Below are 16,975 nucleotides of genomic sequence, written 5' to 3' on the forward strand. Positions count from 1 at the left end.
GCTGGCATTACAGCTCTAAGCCAAAGCTATTCTGATGTACAATACTAGATACAGTAGTAAAATGAAGTTAAGACAGCATTACCCAAGGAAACAAATGTGGAGGGAGACCCCGATCCAGGGTCCAGTATACATATAATAAGAAGATAGAAACTGCAGCACAGGATCCGTTATAATCTCTAGGAGCCTTTATTCCATCCAAGTGCAACGTTTCGAACAAAAAACCATGATAAATGTTTCATATATATCAGTTTACAATTGAAACATCGCAGTTGTATGGAATAAAGGAATTATTGGGACTTTAACAGATCCTGCGCAGTTTCTATCTCCTCATTAATAACCCTAAAAACAATCACTACTACAAGTATGGACCAGAACAATGGAGGTGAGGTTGTACTTTTTTGGAGCGCCCTTAAAAACTGTGTATTGTGGGGAGACTCAGATCCCCCACCGGAGATCTACAGATACTTTATACTTCTCTTCTCTGTAGAACTCTTCATTTTCTTGGCATGAAAATACAGATCTTACAGTAAATGGTAAATCTTTATTACAACCTGGAAAAAATCTTTGAATTTTTTTTGGGGGGGAGTATTGAATTCTAGTGTATTTTGGGGATTGCAAATACTGAGCATCAAATTTCTTAAATCTTATTGGTATAATATCTCCTACACACTGAAGAAGAGGAAGCTTGGATGGGCAGCATCCATCGTTCATGGTGGCCTCTCTGTGGTCACCATGGAATTCCAGGAGATAAGAGACGACCTTCTCTATGGGAAGGAAAGGAACAATCACCCCTATTGTTACAGAATCCATCAATGTTAATTGGTTCCTAAAGGCCACACCTTTTCCCCAGTGTGGAGTCATCCCATCTCCTGCACCGTGCCGCCATTTTTCTTGGTCAACTACTACATTTAAAAAAAAACACAATTCACGTGACTGAAATTAACAATGTCTTCAGATTTTTCTATATGTAACAACTCAGAACAATGAGGATAAAGTACAAAATATCTACTTACAAAGGGCTAACGTTGGGTGCGTTAATGTGGAGATCTACGGGTGTGCACCAACAATGCCAGTAGGAGAGAGGAGATAAAAGTGCAAGAGACTCAAGTGCAATCTACTGGGAGGGAGATATATATGAAAGAGTGACTCTCACCTTGTCCAGTAGGAAATAGAGCATGTCATAAGTAAATTAGAGGAGAGGAGCTGCTGCCGACGGGATTCCGGTCCGAGTATCTAGCGGTGACGGACTTGGCGGTGTAGTGAAGATCCATCAGGTACTGTCCTGTTCTGGTGGGCGCTACTGCACTCAGTGAATGGATCGGACTATTGTATCCATAAAATATTTCAAGTAGAAAGGTAAAATGCAACGCGTTTCGGCTCCGGGCTGGAGCCTTCGTCAGGTGAAAAATTACATACAATTCCTTTTTATTGTATGCAATTTTTCACCTGACAAAGGCTCCAGCCCGGAGCCGAAACGCATTGCGTTTTACCTTTTTATTAAGAATATTTTATGGATACAAGAGTCCGATCCATTCACTGAGTGCAGCAGCGCCCACCAGAACAGGACAGTACCTCATGGTTCTTCACAAAATATCTACTTGTACTTGTAGATATTTAGAGAAATAAGCATTAAGATCATGGTGGAATGAACCCAAATCGGCAATGCCCGGTTCTGCACTAAACATTGCAGGTTCGGATCCCCAAAACAGGACTTCCAGAAGTTCAGGTTCGGAGTTCTGACTTATCCTGGTTGGTAACAACTGTGATCAGTAACGGCACCGATTGCTGGTGTCAACCATTTAAATGCCACTATTGGCATTTAAATTCTGGGGGCGTGTGCACCCACGCCTTGTGTCTAGGATTATCGCTCTCAAAAAAGTCAGCGTCATTCCTAGGGAAAGTGTCCACACTGGCATTTATATAGCAATACAGACAAGCTTTCGGGTTCCGGTACCCAAATACGAACCCAAACCAAACTTTCAGATTCAGTTTCGGCTGAACTCGGTGAACACAAATCTTTATAGCTCCACACATGGCTAATTATCAATACAAATTATAATTTATGTTCAGGAATAAATTAAAAATATAAATATATATTAAAATGTCTGAGAATGAAATAAATGTTATTGTCTTCTACATTGATAACAAGTTAGATCAAGACCCAAACATCCACTTTTCTTTTTACTCCCTGTAGTAATGTAGATATCACTTAACAGTTCATTATATTGGAAGAGATTAATGCCATCTGCTTTATTGTACTTTTGCTTCTCTCGCCATCTTAATACGCGTTTCGCCCACTCGTTCCCTCTCTCCCGCTCATCCATCTGGTGCAATGCACATCCTATGACATATGGTGGGGCCAATCTTCAATAATGATGGATACATCTGTAGACTTTCCTCCAGCCTCTCGTAAAGTCAACTCTATACTTTGTTCTCTTTGCCGTCACCTCTCGAAATCCAACGTAAGGGGGAAATTACCCGCATTGAATTACAGGAGAAAGATCCTTGGCGCTGAGTCTGTGGTTCAGTCTCCAGCGCCTGATGGGCTAGGCCTCATCCAGGTCTCCAACATGGCTTTGTTCAAAGGAACCGACCGAGTGAGAAAGAGATAAAAGGCGACTTAATAAAGCCTGGTTTGTTCTCTTCTTCCTTTGTGTTCCCTTTGTGTGTGTCGCGGAGGACGTTGATTATTCCGCTACATACGTGTCATTTTCAGTCATCTCTATGGAGCTAGTGAGACATTACATTGGCTTTGAATTACTCTACGAACTTGAAAGCCACTTGCAGAAATGGCAAACCTCAACTCAGTGAAGACCTATGGAAAAATAAGCTACTTGGCTGACGAGGGCCCATCTCTCCGAGATTGTGTGTCGAAAAGAATATCATTGGCCTAATACATCTCCAGGAAAAATGGGTTTTTGGTTTTAATCATGGAATGGAGGAATCATTAAAATATGACGTGGCTTTGGATTTATAGAGGATCTTATAGGTGAAAAAGAATAAAATAGATACAAAGGCAGCCAAGTATAAAGGGGTTGTCCGAAAGTCTAAAAACATGGCTGCTTCCTTCAAAAACAGCGACACACTTGACCACATTTAGTGCATTTTATTGTAGATAATCTTCACTCATTAATATACATTACAGCTGAAGTACTGGCACTGACCATGATCAGGTGTGGAGTAGTTTTTTGAAGAAGGCGGCCATGTTTGGCAACCACCAGACACCCCTTTAACTTGTTGGCCAATGAGATAGCAAACAGTTACATCTAACTTTATTTTTTTCTGATTGGGGCGATCCGACTGATTCAGACTGAGCGTGGAATTTAACTTTCATATTGTGTAGCAAGCCCAAGCACTTCAGGAAGAAGAAGGTGAACTCCGGTGGACCTGAGCGGGGAAGCGACACATGCAGGATATCGGGCGCATGATCTTAGTGACTCCCCGCACAGCGCATTATACACGGACAATGCACTTACATGCACCAGGAAGAAGAAGGTGAACTCCAGGGACCTGAGCGGGGAAGCGACACATGCAGGATATCGGGCGCAGGATCTTAGTGACTCCCCGCACAGCGCATTATACAAGGACAATGCACTTACATGCACCAGGAAGAAGAAGGTGAACTCCAGAGACCTGAGTGGGGAAGTGACACATGCAGGATATCGGGCGCAGGATCTTAGTGACTCCCCGCACAGCGCATTATACACGGACAATGCACTTACATGCACCAGGAAGAAGAAGGTGAACTCCGGGGACCTGAGCGGGGAAGCGACACATGCAGGATATCGGCCGCAGGATCTTAGTGACTCCCCGCACAGCGCATTATACATGGACAATGCACTTACATGCACCAGGAAGAAGAAGGTGAACTCCAGGGACCTGAGTGGGGAAGCGACACATGCAGGATATCGGGCGCAGGATCTTGGTGACTCCCCGCACAGCGCATTATACACGGACAATGCACTTACATGCACCAGGAAGAAGAAGGTGAACTCCAGGGACCTGAGCGGGGAAGTGACACATGCAGGATATCGGGCGCACAATCTTAGTGAATCGCGGCACATTGGAGTCGGACAATGCACTTTAGGTGATTGCGTCAGGACGGGTAAGTAAATGTGCCCCAATGTATCCAACATTGCTACATCCACACGATGAGTATATGTGGGTAATGTATATACCCATTGGGTAAAAAACAACCATGCAGAGAAGAATGGAGCAATGCGTATCACAGAGTTAAAATTAAAGTTTCGCTTTGCCAATTCAGTGCTGTGGGTCATCTTTGTAACCAAAATCCCTAAAATTATTTTTTACAGACTTTTTTAGGTTTTAAAAGGAGTTTAAAAAGACTCAGAGATACTCCACAAGCCTCTGTAGGTCTATAGTATAGTAAATATCATATAACGTACAGATGTGGCCCAACTGAGTCTCCTAAGCAGAGCTACAATGTACAGTAGGTCGTGTAATTTGGGGAAGGCTTCTAGGGTCAAACAAAGACTCCAAAAAGTTGCATGTGAAATCCAGCCCTGCCGTATTGAAAGTCAGTTAACTTGTCTTAATCGGACACAGAGTAAAGCAAGAGACACAGAGATGTACAGAGAGACGAAATATACAGTGATGTCATTCAATGACATCAAATCCATTCTAACTCTTGGCTACCATATTTATAAAAAATTTTGGGGGCAGTTTGAATCTTTTTGAATCTTAAATTTCTTATGATATGAAAATATGATATTCTTAAATATAAAGCATGCACAGCTATCTATATCTATCTATCTATCTATCTATCTATCTATATCTATCTATCTATCTATCTATCTATCTATCTATCTATCTATATCTATCTATCTATCTATCTATCTATCTATCTATCTATCTATCTATCTATCTATCTATATCTATCTATCTATCTATCTATCTATCTATCTATCTATCTATCTATCTATCTATCTATCTATCTATCTATCTATCTATCTATCTATATCTATCTATCTATCTATCTATCTATCTATCTATATCTATCTATCTATCTATCTATCTATCTATCTATCTATCTATCTATCTATATCTATCTATCTATCTATCTATCTATCTATCTATCTATATCTATCTATCTATCTATCTATCTATCTATCTATCTATCTATCTATATCTATCTATCTATCTATCTATCTATCTATCTATCTATCTATCTATCTATCTATCTATCTATCTATCTATCTATCTATCTATCTATCTATCTATCTATCTATCTATCTATCTATCTATCTATCTATCTATCTATCTCCTATCTATCTATCTATCTATCTCTATCTATCTATCTATCTATCTATCTATCTATCTATCTATCTATCATCTATCTATCTCCTATCTATCTATCTATCTATCTATCTATCTGTCTATCTATCTCTATCTATCTATCTCCTATCTATCTATCTCATATCCATCTATCTATCTCCTATCTATCTATCTATCTATCTCCTACCATCTATCTATCTATCTATCTATCTATCTATCTATCTATCTCCTATCTATCTATCTCCTATCTATCTATCTATCTATTTATCTATCTATCTCCTATCTATCTATCTATCTATCTATCTATCTATCTATCTATCTCCTATCTATCTATCTATCTATCTATCTCCTATCTATCTATCTCATATCTATTTATCTATCTCCTATCTATCTATTTATCTATCTATCTATCTATCTATCTCCTATCTATCTATCTATCTATCTATCTATCTATCTCATATCTCCTATCTATTTATCTATCTATCTATCTATCTATCTATCTATCTATCTATCTCATATCTATCTATCTATCTATCTATCTATCTATCTATCTATCTATCTATCTATCTCCTATCTATCTCATATCTCCTATCTATCTATCTATCTATCTATCTATCTATCTATCTATCTATCTCCTATCTATCTATCTATCTATCTATCTATCTATCTATCTCCTATCTATCTATCTATCTCCTATCTATCTATCTATCTATCTATCTCCTATCTATCTATCTATCTATCTATCTATCTATCTATCTATCTATCTATCTATCTATCTATCTATCTATCTCCTATCTATCTATCTCCTATCTATCTATCTCCTATCTATCTATCTATCTCATATCTATCTATCTATCTATCTATCTATCTCCTATCTATCTATCTCCTATCTATCTATCTATCTCCTATCTATCTATCTATCTATCTATCTCCTATCTATCTATCTATCTATCTATCTCCTATCTATCCCCTATCTATCTATCTATCTATCTATCTATCTATCTTCTATTTAAATTCAATTCAAAAAGCTTTATTGACAAGACTAAATACAAGATAACATTGCCAAAGCATTTAAAGAATATAGAATTGTGGGGGAACAAGTAAAACATAGGGTACAGGGCAATGGGAGACATGCTGTGTGGGGGTTAACTCTATCTACCTCATATCTATCTATTTTGCACCTTTCTATCTATTTATCCATGTATTTCCTTTAATATATTTGAAAGAAAAAAAAATTAAAAACATACTATTTGTAGTAAACCTTGTATGTCCCATGGACTCAACATAAAAATATATAAAATATACAAAAATAAAAAAAGCAAAAATTTTACAGACTTATTAAACCTTGTCACTCCCACAGATGTTTCCCCTCATGTGTGTTACTATTTGCTGCCTTCTAAAATTTTTATGTATTTTTAACTGTCCAATCCAAAGCCGTCTCCCAACAATATCTGAATTTTAATGGACGGAGCCAAAGATTTTTCTTTAACATGTATTTTTGCCAATTACCCATATATACTCAAGTATAAGCCGACTCAAGTATAAGCTGAGGCCCCTAATTTTACCACAAATCCCTATTAAAACCTATATTATATTTACTCGAGTATAAGCCGAGTTTGGGTTTTCAGCACATTTTTTTGTGCTGAAAAACTAGGCTTATACTCGAGTATATATGGTACTTTCACTTTAATTCCTACTTTGCCGACACGTTCAATAGATGCAAAACAGAAACACTGAAAAAAAAAGCTTTAAATTTCACTGGAGAAAAAAAAAAAAATGGAGCCACCTGTTCTCCAAGCCATGTCTGACATGCCAGTGACAATCCTAAGCTGTACTTGGGATAAAAGAGGCAAAAAAAATTCCTTAATGTATATTTGCGTGTGTATCGGTGTCACTCACTATTCTACTAGATCAGGCAAAGGTTAGAATAAAAAAAAGCAAACATTTTAAGCAAAGCGACCCCTAACCAATAAGATGTTACCGTCATAAATCTCAACCAAAAAGGCGGTTTACGATAAGCAGCAAAAAAAAAAATAATTAAAAAATCTCAATTTATTTAATATACAAGGTGTTTTAAAGAAACCTGTGTTATAGATGTCATAGACGATTTAGCACAAACGCTTTGATGCCACAAGATCTTATCTCCAATGAGGATCTTAGGTCAAAAAAAAAGAATCAAAAACCATGAAGGCTGCCATTTGTATTTTTTACTATTTTTTATTATTTATTATTGTGATTATTATAGCACTTACTGTACATGTTCCATACCGCTGTACACAGATTATTGTCGCTGCCCTTGTTAGGGCTCACATTATAACATTGTCATACACAAGCAGGGAAAGTTAATGCAGAAAGTTTTAATGTCATTAAAAAAAATTTTTCATTTTTTTAAAAAATTATTTTTAGTCCAGTCATTTCAAGTAGATTTTTTTTTATTGTAATTTTTTAAAAAGTTCCTTTAAGCAATGTCCTGTTTAAGGGGTAAAATATACCATGCAAATTGTGAGTACCATATATACTCGAGTATAAGCTTAGTTTTTCAGCACAAAATACTCGACTAAAAAAAATATAGGTTTTACCAGGTTTTTCTGGTAAAATTAGGGGCCTCGGCTTATACTTCAGTCGGCTTATACTCGAGTATATACGGTATGTCAAGGAGCAAAATAACTTATTTCTAAATAACTGTCCTATAGCATCACCGGGTGCCTAATAAAGTGACCTTTATGCTAAAACTTTTTATTTTTATTTTTTTTTTAACTCAGCTTTATGAACAGTTTTGCAGGGATAAGTAAGGGATAGACTTACAACCCGTCCCCGACCCCTAATTTGGGACCTGAAAACAATTTAAAAAATGTAACGGAAAAAGTTAAACTCTCTCTGATAATGTGTCTTTAAAGACATTTGGGCAAATAAAAATTCATGTAAAAATAAATGAATGATAAAAAAATACATATAAAACTTTTAATTTTTTTAATTATTAATTTGAAAAATTATTTATTTTTGGATTGTGATTTTTATTTTTATTTTTTTACTTGACTTTTTTTATTGTTTTAGGTGCTGTCAATGATGGATATTGAATTTTTAGTCTTACCTGTAGGTGTCAGGATTCTGCATTTTAATAACTAGGCCTTTTAATTCAATGTTTTTTCTACCTACTATAGTCTAGTCTTGGCACTAGAGCACCAGGCTTGGGATTAACTAAATGTAATTGCTTTTTGTCGGAAAAAAAAATTTTTTTGCATGTCAACTCATGAAACTTTAGCCACAGTGTGATGTCCTCTTGGCCTGTATTGATTAAGGGGTGTATTGACGCCATAAATAATGTAGATGTGTAGTATGAAGTGTCGGTGGGACTGATGCTCCATGCGCACCGCGTGGCTGTCATGACACTTAGAGTAGTATTGATATACTTATTATTAAGCGTTCCTTGCCATTCCAGTTGTATGAAATTTCCTAACCTTGAAGCATCCTTAGTCTGGTAACCTTCATTTTTCGCTATTGTTAACATGAAGCTGTGACCCCTTTAGAATTTATCACTTTGCCAAGCACAGCATCTCGGATTGGGGGCTCCAAAAAAAAAAAAAAAAAACTTTACGGAATGCAATATATCTTTCGACAAGCTTCATTTAGCAGGGGGGGAAAGGTATGAGGGATGTGCACCTTACACAGATGCTACACTGCATCTTTCAGTTACGTGAGCAATTCTTTTTGAACCCCCCCTGTATTGGAAATGATTGGAGTAAGGAGCAGCTCCGAGCCAAAAAAAAAAAAAAAATTTAAATCCGGCATACCAAAAATCTTTTATTATAGTTAAAGACTTAATAATAATCAGAATAATATAAAATAATACTTAAACTGTAACAAATATATATACATTTTTAATTAATTTTTTTATTAACTATTATTTATTTTATTTTTATTTTTTGGGAAATTCGGTAAATTTTTGTCTAATTAAAATGTGTTTTTTTTTCTTTAAATAAAAAAAAAAATTCTAGTGAGGTCTTAAAAAAAGGATAAAATAGGAAGACACCCATTTCGCCAAAAAAAAAAAAATGTAACATACATCACAGGTTAATTTTTTCACTTATTGATAAAGACTGGATACAACTTTTTTTTAGGGCTGTGATATAAGTAAATACAACCCTCTGGCATCTTACATCATGCATGATGCAATCTCATTCAATTAGCTTTCCAAAAAATTCAATCCTTACAAAGCAATTTTTTTATATTAAAAAAAAAAAATCCCAAAAGCCATTCATTCATGCCAAGAATCGTAGAATGTATTTCACGTCGATACAGATACCGTCTCTACAGAATCTTTGCAATCTGACAGCATTTTTCCAACAAAATGCCACCCTGTGGTGGAAGCAGCAGCTTCCCAGCCCATTACATTCAACCAAAATAGCTCAGATTACAAAATGGTTCTAAGTTTTACCGAAATATGTCAAATGAAAACAATAATTGCACCACCGCACCCGTTAAATACCGGTAGAGTTAAAATAAAATAATAAATAAAATAGAAATAGAATGACGTCATGATAAAAATAGCTTTGATTTACCCTAAGATTATTTACTTGTTTTTTTTTGTATAATTTAAGACTTTTATTTACATTGATGTTCTAAACCTTTTTGAAATTCCATCCAACCTTTACCAGAATGACCAATCATTAAAATGACATGTTACAAAATTGCATTGTCATATGTCCAAACCAGTCTGTCGGGATAAAGGTCATTGAAAATGTTCTACAAGTTTAATTCCTTATGAAAAATACTTACCCCCCCCCCCAACCTTTTGGGTGCCCCTTCCCTATGACCATATAACTAACTTTTACATTTTTATTAGGGTAAATTGAGAGTCGTTGAGAGGAAGTCAATTTAACTAAATAATATAGAATATTAAGGCCTGATAATTCAAGTAGAAACATTGTTTTAAAAAATTCTAAAATATAGGTACAGTGGACGGAGTGGCAGTCCTTAATAGATAGTATTCAAGAGCTCTTAAGTGGAAGTCCCAAAAATTTTCTTTTAGCTCAAACATACATGGCATGGGTCGAGATATTTTTGTCTGGGCACCTTTCCATCTTAATCCACCGAGTCATAATTCATGACCCGATTTGGAAATATTTGTAAATGAGATGAGAATTGACCTCAAAACCATCTCCACCGTGACGTCACGTAATGCTTTGATGCTCACCACATCTCATAAATGCCCTTCTCTTCAAGTCTACTCTGTGCCTTTGCCTTCCCTTCCTTTGTTCTATTACAATCTCTCCCAGCGTTGCATTAGTCTGACCTCATCCCTTTGTAGTTCTGTCAGAATCAAGGTAGGACTGTCAAAGCTCAACTTTTTAGCTTCCGAATTTCACTCAAGGTTGCACAAGGTAAGGAACCACGTTCCCCCGAGGACGGCAACGTTGCCATTCAGTATTCTTAAATATTGGTCACAAATTGACCAATTTTGGGGCACTTTAGGATGTCGGCAAGTCAAGAGTGAGCCGTGTAAACTATTTTTCGGGGGGGTTGGGGTGGAAAGACTGATGAATGTGTATTTTTTTTGAGAAATAAGGAAGTCAGTCCTGTTTCTTAGTTTTTTTTATATTCAATGGAATATCCGTGGAACTTCAAAAAGGAGACTGACCCGTGTTTCCTGTGACTACAGCACGTGATAAGACTGGAAAGTCTACAATTTTGTGCCACGGAGTTACAAGTTGTACATGCCGATTCAGAACAGTTAAACTGAATTCACTGAGGAGCTAAATTGGATATAGCCCAAAGATACAAAATTTAGAAGAGAATCGCAGGTATCATTGGGGAGAGAAATTTATAAAATATAGCTTTTATTATTCACATATTAAAAATACAACTCTCCAAAAAGGCGTGATTCTGTGTATAAATAAGGTAAGGCATCACACACAGTCGCCAAAATTAAAAAGGACAATACCAACTCAGAGTATAGGGTTAACTGAGTGGTCAGCAGGTGGGTGCATCCTCAAGGTCCGAAGATGCTCTTATTGCCCCATATTGTATTGTATTTACATAGGGCAATTAGGGTAATAATTCCCAGTCTGCAATAGGTCCTAATGTGCTACGTGTACTGGTGTCGGCTACGACTATTACACGCTGGCGCCCACCATCAGGACGCCAGCGTTTTTCTCTTTGTTTGTGTGTCTTTGTATGTCCTACTATAATTGAGGGTACAATTCCTCACTCTATGTACCTCATCCTCTAAGTGTCTCCTGACGAGCCCCACAATCAGGGGGCGAAACGCGTAGAGGTAGAGAGATGAGAAGCTAGGACACCAGTACACGTAGCACATTAGGACCTATTGCAGACTGGGAATTATTACCCTAATTGCCCTATGTAAATACAATACAATATGGGGCAATAAGAGCATCTTCGGACCTTGAGGATGCACCCACCTGCTGACCACTCAGTTAACCCTATACTCTGAGTTGGTATTGTCCTTTTTAATTTTGGCGACTGTGTGTGATGCCTTACCTTATTTATACACAGAATCACGCCTTTTTGGAGAGTTGTATTTTTAATATGTGAATAATAAAAGCTATATTTTATAAATTTCTCTCCCCAGAACAGTTAAACTGACAGGATAGGAGATGACTATGGCAGATGTCTGCTGGATCTGGTGATTGTTATACATTACAGGCCGGGCTTTAAAGCACGTATCGGCAATAAAACCTGACTCTGCCTATTGTGAAGGTCCTATATTTAGATTACTATAATTGAAAATTATTATACTAAATACCATTTTAAATTGCCTTTTGAATAACTTTAAGGATAATGCATTGGTATATGGCTGCCCAGAGAGCAGTAACATTTAGGTCTCTCAGAAGTCAGTTTCTAAGCACACGAGGAGAGAGAGAGACGTATCACACAAGCGTGAAGTTATGAATGAATCGTCCAGTGGTTTAGCTATCATTAGCTTACTGTATCTGTGGGTGGGTCATTGCCTATTTATCATCGGGGGGGAATAGAAAACAAACCACAGACGGGGACTGGGTGATAAAGGGCAAACTTCAGTATTGTGGGAAGAACCTTCTCATGGCTGAACAGGTCAACTCTAATTAAAAAAATTACATGTAATTAATCTTTAATTGCATCAACGTAAGGATGTGGAAGACCCATCGCCCAACACTCATCATCGACAATGTATTTTCCGGTAGTCCATAAATTAATATTTCCCAGTTTAATTGAACTCTTTTTAGAAATGTCTTCGAATACGATGTCCTAACGTTGTCCTCGCTCATAGTCAACGATCTGCATAGGTTTCGAATAATGTTCCTTTCCTCTATAGGGTAGTGTGTAGTTAATCCCTATTTAAAGCTCCCTCTATTGTCACAGATAATAAATAACCTCAACTTCCTCAACTCTTTGATGCACTCTACGCCTGTATTAATTGGTGGATTTCGAGCATGTTCTGTTTCCGAGGTGGCTCCTCAAGAATATATCACCAGCTAATTAGCAGGCGATGAATCAATATTGAACAGCATTAAATATATAGCCTTCCCCATGAATACATCCGATGAGATGAAATGCCTTTAAGCCCTCAACCCGAGGAAGTTGAAAGATTCTATTTTAAGAGGTTTGATACACAAAGAAAATCGAGGGAGGTGAAAGATGTCGCCAAGAGCGTCTCACCCATGGAGTCAAATAGACCAGTGAGTAGATACTTTTTTTCCTACTGTATGTAGCCGGTCAAAAAAAAAAAAGACTGGAAGCCAAACACAAATCTCATTCTTCACACAGTTGTCATGCTTAGACCTCGCAACAATTAATCACCAAGGGCAAGCGAGTAATTTTTTCTGCTTGCCAGAGGCACATTTTTATCAGGATTAGCTAATAAATCAGATACACCCCGGAATGAGTAATAAGAGTTTGAACTGTTTCCAATCTAGGCAAAGCCCTTGGATAAAGCTCTGGATAAGGGATCGGGCATAGTTTCACTTATACCATGACATCCCAAGGAGGACCAAGGGCTACAATGTGTAAAACTCTGGCAAAGTTAACCCTTCGATAGGGCCACATTCTATTTCAGTTAGCTGCAGGCTTTATCATCCAATGGCTGTTTAGATAGTCTCCCAGAGCCTACCGGCATTTAAAAAAAAATCTATTAAATGTATCCAGCCAACTCATCGGCGCAGAATATTTTAGGAGAGCGGACGATACAAATTTTTTCTAAATCTGAAGAAGAAGAGGTTTTATTCATTCGATAATTTTTTTTTTTCTAAAATGTCCGACTGCCCCGAGAGGTTTTAATTGCAAGATATTTGTCCATGTTCAGTTCGGTAAAGTATTGTCTTTTGATGATTGAGCGTGGGCCGGTCTACAGGCTCAAATGCTAATGCTGCTGTAATAGATCTACATGACAATTCATCTTGGAGACAGCGTTAAGTCGCAGTAGTTGACTTTCTCATCTGGGTAAAACCCACTGTGTTCTATCAAATATCAATCTAAAGGGTTTTTCGCTCCATTATTTGATTTTTGGCCCGTTTCATGATTATTTTCCATTGAATAGATGGTAAGGTATATCGCTCTCATAGACTGCCAAGCGGTAGGTAACAATTGCCACATGGTGGAGGAATACAGGGAAGCTTTTACTGCTCTTTATAGCACACAGACTTCTCCTCCACATATGACATTATCCTTACCATCATTCCTTATATAAAGGCTTCCAGCATAAATCAGATCAGTGGAATTACCATTTTTTTTAACCTCATTGCAAATGGACACTGGGGGTCCAGGAACCGATGACAAAACCAACCTCTAAATTGAATTTTCTTTTAGTGCTTAGTGCATATTAGCAAAATTTACATCTATAGGGGCCTTGGCACAGAAACAATGAAGCATGATACCCATGTATATGCTCCACTCAAAGCCTCCTTTATCTATAGTGTTGTGCAAGGGATTTATAGAAAGGTCTATTCTTGTGTCTGGGAGGTGTTAGGAAGCCTTGTTCTCGCTCTTCACTTCCCTCTCACTCTGGTTGCCAGATGTGCAGCACAAAGTTAAAGGAGCCGGTTCAGCACTGTTTCAGTAGACAGCTCCTGAAGTGGCTATGCCTGAGCTAGAGGGGCTGTAAGAGCATTCAGTTCAGCTGCAGGTCAGCGGACAGCTCTCCCTCTGTCACCTAAGCATGGATTACTAGTGCACTACATGGCTCAGTATAGGATGCCATAGTTAATTCAATTCCTACTCTCCTAATACATCTCCCATATTTCTTTCTTCGAGCATGCAAAGTCAAAGGCATTTCTAAAAAAAAATGTAATCCCAGACCATTTTACCCGATAAGCACATGTGTAACGACAAAGTGAAAGCTGATTTAATATTGTCAAATCTGTTCCAACATCACGGACAGCCGCCCTCGCTCTCCTTCTATCCCTTCCCCAGATGTGCAGTCACTGAGTATAACGAAGAGAGATTTAAGCCTGTCATTACATAGCGGCTCTATGGACGGATCTGTTCCATCTATAGCTGTTTCCAGATGTGCAGTCACAAAGTATAAAGAGGATTTAAAGGCTGCCCATCCATCCGGAGAGCCTCTTTTCCTTGCTTCAGCACTGGGCTGACTGGACAGCTCCCTTCCCTCAGTTCAGCACCAGGCTGGGTGTATAGCTCCCTTCCCTCAGTTCAAGACTAGGCTGGGTGTATAGCTCCTTTCCCTCAGTTCAGCACCAGGCTGGGTGTATAGCTCCTTTCCCTCAGTTCAGGACTAGGCTGGGTGTATAGCTCCTTTCCCTCAGTTCAGGACTAGGCTGGGTGTATAGCTCCTTTCCCTCAGTTCAGGACTAGGCTGGGTGTATAGCTCATTTCCCTCAGTTCAGGACTAGGCTGGGTGTATAGCTCCCTTTCCTCAGTTCAGCACCAGGGTGGATGCACAGTTCCTTTCCCTCTGTTCAGGACTAGGCTGAGTGGACAGCTCCCTTCCCTCAGTTCAGGACTAGGCTGAGAGAATAGTCACTTTCCCTCAGTTCAGGACTAGGTTGAATGGTCAGCTCCTTTCCCTCAGTTCAGGACTAGGCTGAATGGACAGCTCCTTTCCCTCAGTTCAGGACTAGGCTGAATGGACAGCTCCTTTCCCTCAGTTCAGGATTAGGCTGAATGGACAGCTCCTTTCCCTCCTATCCTTTACCCAGATGTGCAGTCACAAAGTTAAAGGGATAAGCAGCAGACAGTTGAGTGGACAGCTCTTCTCCCACTACTACGGTGCCTAAACTGCAAAGCCCCCCATCCCAGCCTGCCCTCCCCACATGCGCCGGCAGAAAAGTTAAGCAGGCAGCTGACCTTTGTGCATTCCAGTGAACCTGTCCTTCAGCACTGTCAGCTCGTAGATCTTGCCGAACTCCTCAAACAGAGGCTTCAGGTCCTTCTCGTCCAGATTGCGGGGGATCTGCCCAATGAAGAGCTTGATGGCATCATGATCCTTCATAGGGATGGTGGAAGTGCTCCCGGGACTGTGGTTTAATCCGTTCATGTGCCCGTTGGTGTTTGGGTTGCTGTGATTGCTGTTCAGGCTGCTATTGTCTGCTTGTCCGTTAGCTAACGTGGCCATCTTTATATACATAGAGGATCCTGTTGGCTTTTCTCTCTGTAACACGGTGGTTCTCTCTCTCGCACACATACACACTCTCTGTCTCCCCCTCTCTCTCCCTGCTCTGATCGGGATTTTTTTTTATACATTGAACAGACAGGATCTGTGTCCTTTCCGTTTAAACAGGCAGGGCCGGCTCAACTCCCCGGCAGACTGAGGGGGGGTGGGTGTGGGGTTTGTGTGTGTTCTTTCTCTTCGGCACACAGCAGAGAGAGGCTGTCAGCCCGGGCTCAGTGGTACCTTCCAAGCAGCCCCTACTTAGAAATATAAGCTAGTCAATCTCCATTGTGCCCAGTGAGCAGGGGGCCAAGCAACCCTACATTTTACTGCACGATTCTCTCCGAGCCTCCTCTCTTATTTTTTCCAATTTTTTTTTTCCGCAAAATTATTATGAATCCTTTTGAGCATTGATCAGCGCAGCTCGTGGAGATTTCTATCTACCATTTTTTTTTTCCATCTTCTTCTTCTTAAAATAAAAAGAAGCCGGAGTCTAAGCGTGATTTTTTTTTTTCTCCTTCTCGGCTATCCTGCCCGAACAACCGAGCTCAGCCAAGGGCTGGAAAAGGACGCTTAGACACTCTAAGTATTCATCAGACCTCTATGATGTTCTGTGTCGTCTATAAAGTGGTAGATCTGATTTGTGTGTTTGTGTGTTTTGTGTTGCTATTGTCACAGTCCTTGGTTCTCTATTTGGATATTCTACATATTACACAGATGATAGATGTCGATGGTTTCCGCCTATGGATGTGTAATTCAGCTCTGCTCCATTTGTAGAATCCTACATATACAATGTATATATTTATCAGGGAGGGATGTAGTAAAGATAGGGTGTATGTGTGTCTCTTTTTAACCCTATAGCTACTAGTAAATCTGGGAAGGGGGAGCCAAAGCCAATTGGGGGGGGGGGGGGGGGGTTAAGTGTTATCGATGGAGAGAAGGTTCTTTAGATGAAATTAAATAACTATTATATAAGCATTTTTAATAAATGTGAACAGAGGTTTTATTAGGAGGTAACTGGATGGGGGACACAATGGTGGGAACTGTGTGCAAGACGTCCTATACAATGAGTGTAGA

General features: G+C 38.8%; 1 protein-coding gene across 10 annotated transcripts in view; it reads right to left on the reverse strand.

Annotated features, from left to right (window-relative positions):
- The window catches only part of CELF4 (CUGBP Elav-like family member 4), an 893,342-nt gene extending 877,300 nt beyond the window's left edge, over positions 1-16,042 (reverse strand). For 4 of the 10 annotated variants that reach the window (XM_072132844.1, XM_072132847.1, XM_072132842.1 and 1 more), the window contains exon 1: positions 15,595-16,037. In XM_072132844.1, coding sequence (XP_071988945.1) covers positions 15,595-15,931 — 337 coding nt within the window. In that variant the 5' untranslated portion in view covers positions 15,932-16,037. Of the gene's footprint in view, positions 1-15,594 lie in introns of all 10 variants that reach the window. The other 6 variants (XM_072132843.1, XM_072132841.1, XM_072132848.1 and 3 more) reach the window with 4 other exon arrangements.
- Positions 16,043-16,975: the final 933 nt, after the last annotated feature.

The sequence above is a fragment of the Engystomops pustulosus genome, chromosome 1 (assembly GCF_040894005.1).
Source record: "Engystomops pustulosus chromosome 1, aEngPut4.maternal, whole genome shotgun sequence".
In the NCBI taxonomy this organism is placed as follows: domain Eukaryota; kingdom Metazoa; phylum Chordata; class Amphibia; order Anura; family Leptodactylidae; genus Engystomops; species Engystomops pustulosus.